At 40.3% G+C, this 12,893-nt stretch overlaps 1 protein-coding gene across 1 annotated transcript in view; it reads right to left on the bottom strand.

Annotated features, from left to right (window-relative positions):
- Positions 1-2,592: 2,592 nt before the first annotated feature.
- EME2 (essential meiotic structure-specific endonuclease subunit 2) overlaps positions 2,593-12,893 on the bottom strand; it is a 72,065-nt gene continuing 61,764 nt past the window's right edge. Inside the window, exons 8-9 of the mRNA XM_053713288.1 lie at positions 6,940-7,129; positions 2,593-2,948 (exon numbers count right to left, since the gene is read on the bottom strand). Of these exons, the coding sequence (XP_053569263.1) occupies positions 2,727-2,948; positions 6,940-7,129 (412 nt within the window). The 3' untranslated portion in view covers positions 2,593-2,726. The remainder of the gene's footprint in view (positions 2,949-6,939; positions 7,130-12,893) is intronic.

Below are 12,893 nucleotides of genomic sequence, written 5' to 3' on the forward strand. Positions count from 1 at the left end.
GATTTGTCAGTGTCAATGTCTGAGGAAGGATCTTCTGTATCAGATAGATCCTCATCAGAAGAGGATAAATTATTATGTTGTTGGTCATTTGAAATTTCATCAACTGAATGAGAAGTTTTAAAAGACCTTTTACGTTTATTAGAAGGTGGAAACGCAGACAAAGCCTTCTGGATAGAATCAGAAACAAATTCTTTAAAATTCATAGGTATATCATGTACATTAGAAGTTGAAGGAACTGCAACTGGCAATGTACTATTACTGATGGACACACTATCTGCATGTAAAAGTTTATCATGACAACTATTACAAATGACATTCGGCGAAATAATTTCCACAATCTTACAACAAATGCACTTAGCTTTGGTAGAACCGATGTCAGGCAGCAATGTTCCAGCAGAAACTACTGAGGCAGGATCAGATTGAGACATCTTGCAAAATGTAAAAGAAAAAACAACATATAAAGCAAAATGATCAATTTCCTTATATGACCGTTTCAGGAATGGGAAAAAAATGCAAATAGTATAGCCCTCTGATAGAGAAAAAGGCAAGAGGCAAACATCAATGGGGTATTAAAATAATGAAAAAGTTTGGCGCCAAGTATGACGCACAACGTAACTGAAAACTTTTTTGGCGCCAATAATAACCGGAAATGACACACTCGCGTCATTAATGACGCAACCGTGTGTAAGGCTTCGGCGTCAACTATGATGCCGGAAATGACAAAGTTGCGTCATAGACAGATTTTTCGCGCAAAAAAATTCTCACGCCAAGAATGACGCAATAAAGTTTAGCATTTGGCGCACCCGCGGGCCTAATACCGCCCGCAATTTGCAAGAAGTAGTCAATTGAAAAAAAGACTAAACCCCAGGTAAGAAAAAAAGTTCTTAAAAAATGTTTATATTCCCCAAATATGAAACTGACAGTCTGCAGAAGGAAATACATGAACCTGACTCATGGCAAATATAAGTACAATACATATATTTAGAACTTTATATAAATGCATAAAGTGCCAAACCATAGCTGGGGTAAAAAAACATACTTACCAAAAGACACCCATCCACATATAGCAGATAGCCAAACCAGTACTAAAACAGTTATCAGTAGAGGTAATGGTAAATTGAGAGTATATCGTCGATCTGAAAAGGGAGGTAGGAGATTAATCTCTACGACCGATAACAGAGAACCTATGAAATAGACCCCCGTTAGGGAAATCATCGTATTCAATAAGCTATACTTCCTTCACGTCCCTCTGACATTCGCTGTACGCCGAGAGGAATTGGGCTTCAACAATGCTGAGAAGCGCATATCAACGTAGAAATCTTAGCACAAACTTACTTCACCACCTCCATAGGAGGCAAAGTTTGTAAAACTGAATTGTGGGTGTGGTGAGGGGTGTATTTATAGGCATTTTGAGGTTTGGGAAACTTTGCCCCTCCTGGTAGGATTGTATATCCCATACGTCACTAGCTCATGGACTCTTGCCAATTACATGAAAGAAAAGTATATTGTCTCTGGCCACTTTGAAATGGCTGCCAAGCTCCGCCACTGATGACATAACAATCTGGGCTGCATATGGCAACCAATCACAAAAGGCTCACTAGTTGGATTCAGTAGACTGTTAATGCGGTTCAGCAGAGTGCATAGATGCAGCCCAGATCATGATGTCATCAGTGGTCGGAGCTTGGCAGCCATTTCAAAGTGGCCAGAAACAATATTCATTATAAAATAACTTTTTTACTGTTCCTGCTGCCTGATATAAAAAGGGGTGCAGGGGGGCTAATTGCAGATTAATCTAAGGTATGGCTTTAAGATGACTAAAGTGTAGACTGTCCCTTTAATGTTGAGCTTTGATACAATTTTCACTTTTCATAGTTTTTAAAAAGGTGAAAGGGACAGGAAACCCCAACATTTTATTTCATGATTCAGATACAACAAACAACTTTCCAATTAACTTCTATTATCAAATTTGCTTCATTCTCTTGTTATCCTTTGTTGAAGGAACAGCATTGCACTACTGAACACATCTAGTTAGCCAATCACAAGAGACAAATGTGTGCAGGCACCAATCAGCAGCAGCTCCCACTGGTGTAGGATATGTGCGTATTCTTTATTAACAAGGGACACCAAGAGAACAAAGCACATCTGAAAATAGAAGTGAATTTAAGCGTCTTAAAATGACCGGCTCTATCTCAATCGTAAAAGTTTAAGTTTGACTTTCCTATCCCTTTAAAAAGACAGTAAAGTGAGAACTAAACGTCATGATTTGGATAGAACATTACTTCTATTATGCAATGTGCTTTGTTCTCACAGTATCCTTTGTTGAGTAAATCTAGGTAGTTTGATATAATCTCAGGAGCGTGCATGTGTCTTTAGAGCACTATGACAGCAGTGTTTGCAACATTATTTATCGAAAGACACGTGCATGCTCCTGAACCTACCTACGTATGCTCTTAAACAAAGCATATCCAGACAATGGAGCAAATTTGATAATAGAAGTAAACTGGGAAATGTTATAAAATTGCTGCTCTGATTTATAAATATTTAATTTTACTGCCCCTTAAATATAAAATCTGAATAGTGAAAGCTACAATCTGAGGTTATAATTTATATTTAAAAGAACATTGTGTTATTATAAACAATAAACAGGAAGTCGTGTTCAGTGTGCAAGGACAGGAAGTGATATCATAACTTAAGGAATCATGTCGATGTCCCTTTAAAACAACCCTCTATGAAGAGCTGAGATCCAACACAAGCTCTGGGTTTGTACTCGTCATACACAACCAAACGCGGCGAGACAAGTCCGGGCCGATGCGCCTCTTCTTGTCGCGGTCATCGTCTCTGCAGTGCTCCTCGCTGTCCTCTCCTGTCCCTGGGTCACATTCTCGTGGGATTTGTAGGTCAGCGAGGAGAAGCATTCGCTCACGTTCTGTGTTACAGGCTGCGTACGCCTAGGGGTGCAGAGGGGTGGAAGTGAGGAAGCACAGAAAGGGAGGGAATCAGTCTTTATTCTACTTACAGTGTCTAGAAATGTTTAGTTAACAATTTATCTACAAATTCACCATCAAAGTCTATGGGAATCTTATTTATTTTTTTAAATACAAGCTTTACTGAGGTATTCAAAAGTACACAACAGAGTATGGAATGACAACATCAGAATGTATGGAATGACAACATCAGAAGTATAGAATGACAACATCAGAAGTATAGAATGACAAAATCAGAATGTATGGAATGACAACATCAGAATGTATGGAATGACAACATCAGAATGTATGGAATGACAACATCAGAATGTATGGAATGAACACATCAGAATGTATGGAATGACAACATCAGAATGTATGGAATGCCAACATCAGAATGTATGGAATGACAACATCAGAGTGTATGGAATGACAACATCAGAAGTATAGAATGCCAACATCAGAAGTATAGAATGACAACATCAGAATTTATGGAATGACAACATCAGAAGTATGGAATGACAACGTCAGAATGTATGGAATGACAACGTCAGAAGTATAGAATGACAACATCAGAATGTATGGAATGACAACATCAGAAGTATAGAATGACAACATCAGAATGTATGGAATGACAACATCAGAAGTATGGAATGACAACATCAGAAGTATGGAATGACAACATCAGAAGTATGGAATGACAACATCAGAATGTATGGAATGACAACATCAGAAGTATAGAATGACAACATCAGAATGTATGGAATGACAACATCAGAAGTATAGAATGACAACATCAGGATGTATGGAATGACAACATCAGAATGTATGGAATGACAACATCAGAATGTATGGAATGACAACATCAGAAGTATAGAATGACAACATCAGAAGTATAGAATGACAACATCAGAATGTATGGAATGACAACATCAGAAGTATGGAATGAGAACATCAGAAGTATGGAATGACAACATCAGAATGTATGGAATGACAACATCAGAAGTATAGAATGACAACATCAGAATGTATGGAATGACAACATCAGAAGTATAGAATGACAACATCAGAATGTATGGAATGACAACATCAGAATGTATGGAATGACAACATCAGAAGTATGGAATGAGAACATCAGAAGTATGGAATGACAACATCAGAATGTATGGAATGACAACATCAGAAGTATAGAATGACAACATCAGAATGTATGGAATGACAACATCAGAATGTATGGAATGACAACATCAGAAGTATAGAATGACAACATCAGAATGTATGGAATGACAACATCAGAATGTATGGAATGACAACATCAGAATGTATGGAATGACAACATCAGAAGTATGGAATGACAACATCAGAAGTATGGAATGACAACATCAGAATGTATGGAATGACAACATCAGAAGTATGGAATGACAACATCAGAAGTATGGAATGACAACATCAGAATGTATGGAATGACAACATCAGAATGTATGGAATGACAACATCAGAATGTATGGAATGACAACATCAGAAGTATGGAATGACAACATCAGAATGTATGGAATGACAACATCAGAAGTATGGAATGACAACATCAGAAGTATGGAATGACAACATCAGAAGTATGGAATGACAACATCAGAAGTATAGAATGCCAACATCAGAAGTATAGAATGACAACATCAGAATTTATGGAATGACAACATCAGAAGTATGGAATGACAACGTCAGAATGTATGGAATGACAACGTCAGAAGTATAGAATGACAACATCAGAATGTATGGAATGACAACATCAGAAGTATAGAATGACAACATCAGAATGTATGGAATGACAACATCAGAAGTATGGAATGACAACATCAGAAGTATGGAATGACAACATCAGAAGTATGGAATGACAACATCAGAATGTATGGAATGACAACATCAGAAGTATAGAATGACAACATCAGAATGTATGGAATGACAACATCAGAAGTATAGAATGACAACATCAGGATGTATGGAATGACAACATCAGAATGTATGGAATGACAACATCAGAATGTATGGAATGACAACATCAGAAGTATAGAATGACAACATCAGAAGTATAGAATGACAACATCAGAATGTATGGAATGACAACATCAGAAGTATGGAATGAGAACATCAGAAGTATGGAATGACAACATCAGAATGTATGGAATGACAACATCAGAAGTATAGAATGACAACATCAGAATGTATGGAATGACAACATCAGAAGTATAGAATGACAACATCAGAATGTATGGAATGACAACATCAGAATGTATGGAATGACAACATCAGAAGTATGGAATGAGAACATCAGAAGTATGGAATGACAACATCAGAATGTATGGAATGACAACATCAGAAGTATAGAATGACAACATCAGAATGTATGGAATGACAACATCAGAATGTATGGAATGACAACATCAGAAGTATAGAATGACAACATCAGAATGTATGGAATGACAACATCAGAATGTATGGAATGACAACATCAGAATGTATGGAATGACAACATCAGAAGTATGGAATGACAACATCAGAAGTATGGAATGACAACATCAGAATGTATGGAATGACAACATCAGAAGTATGGAATGACAACATCAGAAGTATGGAATGACAACATCAGAATGTATGGAATGACAACATCAGAATGTATGGAATGACAACATCAGAATGTATGGAATGACAACATCAGAAGTATGGAATGACAACATCAGAATGTATGGAATGACAACATCAGAAGTATGGAATGACAACATCAGAAGTATGGAATGACAACATCAGAAGTATGGAATGACAACATCAGAATGTATGGAATGACAACATCAGAATGTATGGAATGACAACATCAGAAGTATAGAATGACAACATCAGAATGTATGGAATGACAACATCAGAAGTATGGAATGACAACATCAGAAGTATGGAATGACAACATCAGAATGTATAGAATGACAACATCAGAAGTATGGAATGACAACATCAGAATGTATAGAATGACAACATCAGAATGTATGGAATGACAACATCAGAATGTATGGAATGACAACATCAGAAGTATGGAATGACAACATCAGAAGTATGGAATGACAACATCAGAATGTATGGAATGACAACATCAGAATGTATGGAATGACAACATCAGAATGTATGGAATGACAACATCAGAATGTATGGAATGACAACATCAGAATGTATGGAATGACAACATCAGAATGTAACTAACCATATTGTATCTACATAAAGAAAAACATAAGAAAAAGGAACATATTGAAGAGTTCATCATATCTGAATCATTTTAATGGGGTCAGAACGGGCCAAGGACACTGCTGAATGGTTAAACGACTGAATCATGACTTTTTGTTTAATGAGTCGTTAGGGGACTGTTTAATAGAACACATTTCTAACGTATTCAAAAACAAAAATAGTAAAAATATAGCATTTGTCTAAAAACAAAGTGACGTCTCCTAAACACAGACATTTAATAGCTATAAATACAAGTCTTAATGGGAAGACACAAAACTATTTCCTAGTCTGACACCCTCCTGTAAATCATACGTAATATATGTACTGCAAAGGATATGCACACAAAAATAGCAAAACTGGTATTTTAGAAAACGTTGCCTTATTTTGCAAGGGCATAAATATATTTATCTTATCTGCTCTGTGGCAGCCAATTACAGAAAGATATAAATGATAAAGCAAACACGGAGCAATCTCACCATCCCCTCTGGGGCAGAGTAAAACAACTAATTATATTATAAAGCTAAGTGATAACTCATGCCAGTGCATTGTATGGTGATTTTATTGTGCATGATTATGACTAATGGTGGAATTAATTTAATGGCCTTTTGTTCGGCCTTGCTGGATGGTCACTGCTGGCTACAGAAACCATTAACCATTTCACCCATACCGTAAGTGGGAGCCGGGCAATAACCCCAAGCAGTACATTACTGACCTGCAGGAGCAGCTGCGGAGACGGGTAGGCTTGTGCCACTGCTGCCGCCATTGCTGGGCTGACTCTGTTCAACTGCTGGATCTGTCTTCTCCATGTCAAAGGCAAACCTGAGATAGAGCCTTTAGGGCCCCAGCCTCGCCAGCTCCCTACTGAGGTGCAGAAGGAGAATGTCTGGGCTTCACAATGATTCCTGCACAGAAAGCAAAGGAGACAGATAATGTCCTAAAGGGACTCTCACAAAACATATTTAACATGATCACATTTTTTATTACACTACAACACACAGAAAAGCCACATCCCCCTCCTACAGTAATCTAAATACTCTGGGGTCACTTACTGATATGGGCGCTGGGCTAGGCTTTTAGTCACTGCACACACATCCCCCTCCTACACTAATCTGTATACGATTATACTCTGGGGTCACTTACTGATATGGGCGCTGAGTTACACATTTAGTCACTGCACACACATCCCCTCCTACACTAATCTGTATACGATTATACTCTGGGGTCACTTACTGATATGGGGCTGAGTTACACATTTAGTCACTGCACACACATCCCCTCCTACACTAATCTGTATACGATTATACTCTGGGGTCACTTACTGATATGGGGCTGAGTTACACATTTAGTCACTGCACACACATCCCCTCCTACACTAATCTGTATACGATTATACTCTGGGGTCACTTACTGATATGGGGCTGAGTTACACATTTAGTCACTGCACACACATCCCCTCCTACACTAATCTGTATACGATTATACTCTGGGGTCACTTACTGATATGGGGCTGAGTTACACATTTAGTCACTGCACACACATCCCCTCCTACACTAATCTGTATATGATTATACTCTGGGGTCACTTACTGATATGGGGCTGAGTTACACATTTAGTCACTGCACACACATCCCCTCCTACACTAATCTGTATACGATTATACTCTGGGGTCACTTACTGATATGGCGCTGAGTTACACATTTAGTCACTGCACACACATCCCCTCCTACACTAATCTGTATACGATTATACTCTGGGGTCACTTACTGATATGGGGCTGAGTTACACATTTAGTCACTGCACACACATCCCCTCCTACACTAATCTGTATACGATTATACTCTGGGGTCACTTACTAATACGGCGCTGAGTTACACATTTAGTCACTGCACACACATCCCCTCCTACACTAATCTGTATACGATTATACTCTGGGGTCACTTACTGATATGGGCGCTGGACTAGGCTTTTAGTCACTGCACACACATCCCCTCCTACACTAATCTGTATACGATTATACTCTGGGGTCACTTACTGATATGGGCGCTGGACTAGGCTTTTAGTCACTGCACACACATCCCCTCCTACACTAATCTGTATACGATTATACTCTGGGGTCACTTACTGATATGGGCGCTGGACTAGGCTTTTAGTCACTGCACACACATCCCCCTCCTACACTAATCTGTATACGATTATACTCTGGGGTCACTTACTGATATGGGGCTGAGTTACACATTTAGTCACTGCACACACATCCCCTCCTACACTAATCTGTATACGATTATACTCTGGGGTCACTTACTGATATGGGCGCTGAGTTACACATTTAGTCACTGCACACACATCCCCCTCCTACACTAATCTGTATGAGATTATACTCTGGGGTCACTTACTGATACGGCGCTGAGTTACACATTTAGTCACTGCACACACATCCCCCTCCTACACTAATCTGTATACGATTATACTCTGGGGTCACTTACTGATATGGGGCTGAGTTACACATTTAGTCACTGCACACACATCCCCTCCTACACTAATCTGTATACGATTATACTCTGGGGTCACTTACCGATATAGCACAGAGCTACACATTTAGTCACTGCACACACATCCCCTCCTACACTAATCTGTATACGATTATACTCTGGGGTCACTTACCGATATAGCACAGAGCTACACATTTAGTCACTGCACACACATCCCCTCCTACACTAATCTGTATACGATTATACTCTGGGGTCACTTACTGATATGGGGCTGAGTTACACATTTAGTCACTGCACACACATCCCCTCCTACACTAATCTGTATACGATTATACTCTGGGGTCACTTACTGATATGGCGCTGAGTTACACATTTAGTCACTGCACACACATCCCCTCCTACACTAATCTGTATACGATTATACTCTGGGGTCACTTACTGATATGGGGCTGAGTTACACATTTAGTCACTGCACACACATCCCCTCCTACACTAATCTGTATACGATTATACTCTGGGGTCACTTACTGATATGGGGCTGAGTTACACATTTAGTCACTGCACACACATCCCCTCCTACACTAATCTGTATACGATTATACTCTGGGGTCACTTACTGATATGGCGCCTGAGTTACACATTTAGTCACTGCACACACATCCCCTCCTACACTAATCTGTATACGATTATACTCTGGGGTCACTTACTGATTGGGCGCTGAGTTACACATTTAGTCACTGCACACACATCCCTCCTACACTAATCTGTATACGATTATACTCTGGGGTCACTTACCGATATGGGCGCTGAGTTACACATTTAGTCACTGCACACACATCCCCTCCTACACTAATCTGTATTAGATTATACTCTGGGGTCACTTACTGATATGGGGCTGAGTTACACATTTAGTCACTGCACACTACATCCCCTCCTACACTAATCTGTATACGATTATACTCTGGGGTCACTTACTGATATTGGGGCTGAGTTACACATTTAGTCACTGCTACACACATCCCCTCCAACACCTAATCTGTATACGATTATACTCTGGGGTCACTTACTGATATGGGCCTGAGTTACACAATTAGTCACAGCACACACATCCCCTCCTACACTAATCATGTATACGATTATACTCTGGGGTCACTTACTGATATGGGGCTGAGTTACACATTTAGTCACTGCACACACATCCCCCTCCTACACTAATCTGTATACGATTATACTCTGGGGTCACTTACTGATATGGCGCTGAGTTACACATTTAGTCACTGCAACACACATCCCACCTCCTACACTAATCTGTATACGATTATACTCTGGGGTCACTTACTGATATGGGGGCTGAGTTACACATTTAGTCACTGCACACACATCCCCTCCTACACTAATCTGTATACGATTATACTCTGGGGTCACTTACTGATATGGGCGCTGAGTTACACATTTAGTCACTGCACACACATCCCCTCCTACACTAATCTGTATACGATTATACTCTGGGGTCACTTACTGATATGGCGCTGAGTTACACATTTAGTCACTGCACACACATCCCCTCCTACACTAATCTGTATACAGATTATACTCTGGGGTCACTTACTGATATGGGGCCTGAGTTACACATTTAGTCACTGCACACACATCCCCTCCTACACTAATCTGTATACGATTATACTCTGGGGTCACTTACTGATATGGGCGCTGGGCTAGGCTTTTAGTCACTGCACACACATCCCCTCCTACACTAATCTGTATACGATTATACTCTGGGGTCACTTACTGATATGGGGCTGAGTTACACATTTAGTCACTGCACACACATCCCCTCCTACACTAATCTGTATACGATTATACTCTGGGGTCACTTACTGATATGGGGCTGAGTTACACATTTAGTCACTGCACACACATCCCCTCCTACAACTAATCTGTATACGATTATACTCTGGGGTCACTTACTGATATGGGGCTGAGTTACACATTTAGTCACTGCACACAATCCCCCCCTCCTACACTAATCTGTATACGATTATACTCTGGGGTCACTTACTGATATGGGGCTGAGTTACACATTTAGGTCACTGCACACACATCCCCTCCTACACTAATCTGTATACGATTATACTCTGGGGGTCACTTACTGATATGGGCGCTGAGTTACACATTTAGTCACAGCACACACATCCCCTCCTACACTAATCTGTATACGATTATACTCTGGGGTCCACTTACTGATATGGGGCTGAGTTACACCTTTAGTCAACAGCACACACATCCCCTCCTACACTAATCTGCTATACGATTATACTCTGGGGCTCACTTACTGATATGGGGCTGAGTTACACATTTAGTCACTGCACACACATCCCCCTCCTACACTAATCTGTATACGATTATACTCTGGGGTCACTTACTGATATGGGGCTGAGTTACACAATTTAGTCACTGCACACACATCAATCTACCCTAATCTGTATACGATTCTACTTGGGAGTCACTTATGATATGGGGACTGATTACACATTTAGTCACCTGCACACAAGCTTCCCCTCCTACACTAATCTGTATTCGATTAACTCTGGGGTCACTTACTGATTTATGGGCGCTGGTTACACTTTTAGTCACTGAACAAACATCCCTCCTACACTAATCTGTATTCGATTTTACTCTGGGGTCATTACTGATATGGGGCTGAGTTACCACATTTAGTCACTGACACACATCCCCTCCTACACATAATCTGTTATACGATTATACTCTGGGGTCATCTTACTCGATATGGGCGCTGAGTTACTCTTTCAGTCACTGCACTCACATCCCCTCTATCACCTAATCTGTATACGATTATACTCTGGGGTCACTTACTGATATGGGCGCTGAGTTACACATTTAGTCACTGCACACACATCCCCTCCTACACTAATCTGTATACGATTATACTCTGGGGTCACTTACTGATATGGGGCTGAGTTACACATTTAGTCACTGCACACACATCCCCTCCTACACTAATCTGTATACGATTATACTCTGGGGTCACTTACTGATATGGGCGCTGAGTTACACATTTAGTCACTGCACACACATCCCCTCCTACACTAATCTGTATACGATTATACTCTGGGGTCACTTACTGATATGGGGCTGAGTTACACATTTAGTCACTGCACACACATCCCCTCCTACACTAATCTGTATACGATTATACTCTGGGGTCACTTACTGATATGGGGCTGAGTTACACATTTAGTCACAGCACACACATCCCCTCCTACACTAATCTGTATACGATTATACTCTGAGGTCACTTACTGATATGGCGCTGAGTTACACATTTAGTCACTGCACACATCCATCCTCTACACTACTTGTATACTATTACTACTATGCGGGTCCACTTACAGATCATGCGGCTGAGTTACACATTTAGTCTACTGCACCACACATCCCTACTACACTAATCTGTATCCGCATTAATACTCTGGGGTCACTTAATGATATGGGCTGAGTTACCACATTTAGTCACTGCCACACACATCCTCCCTACACTCATCTGTATACGATTTTTTACTCTGGGGTCACTTACTGATATGGGTCTGAGTACACATTTAGTCACTGCACACACATATCCCCCCTACTACATACTCTGTATACGGATTATACTCTGGGGCTCACCTATACTGATATGGGACTTTGGGAAAAAGTACAACATTTAGTCACAGCACACACATCCCCCTCCTACACTAATCTGCTATCGAAGTATACATCGGGGTCACTTACTGAAATGGGCGCTGAGTTACACACTTTAGTCACTGCCACAACATCCCTCCTACACTAATCTGTATACGACTTATACTCTGGGGTCACTTACTGATATGGGCGCTGAGTTACACATTTAGTCACTGCACACACATCCCCTCCTACACTAATCTGTATACGATTATACTCTGGGGTCACTTACTGATATGGGGCTGAGTTACACATTTAGTCACTGCACACACATCCCCTCCTACACTAATCTGTATACGATTATACTCTGGGGTCACTTACTGATATGGGGCTGAGTTACACATTTAGTCACTGCACACACATCCCCTCCTACACTAATCTGTATACGATTATACTCTGGGGTCACTTACTGATATGGGGCTGAGTTACACATTTAGTC

Source organism: Bombina bombina, chromosome 5, assembly GCF_027579735.1.
Source record: "Bombina bombina isolate aBomBom1 chromosome 5, aBomBom1.pri, whole genome shotgun sequence".
In the NCBI taxonomy this organism is placed as follows: Eukaryota; Metazoa; Chordata; class Amphibia; order Anura; family Bombinatoridae; genus Bombina; species Bombina bombina.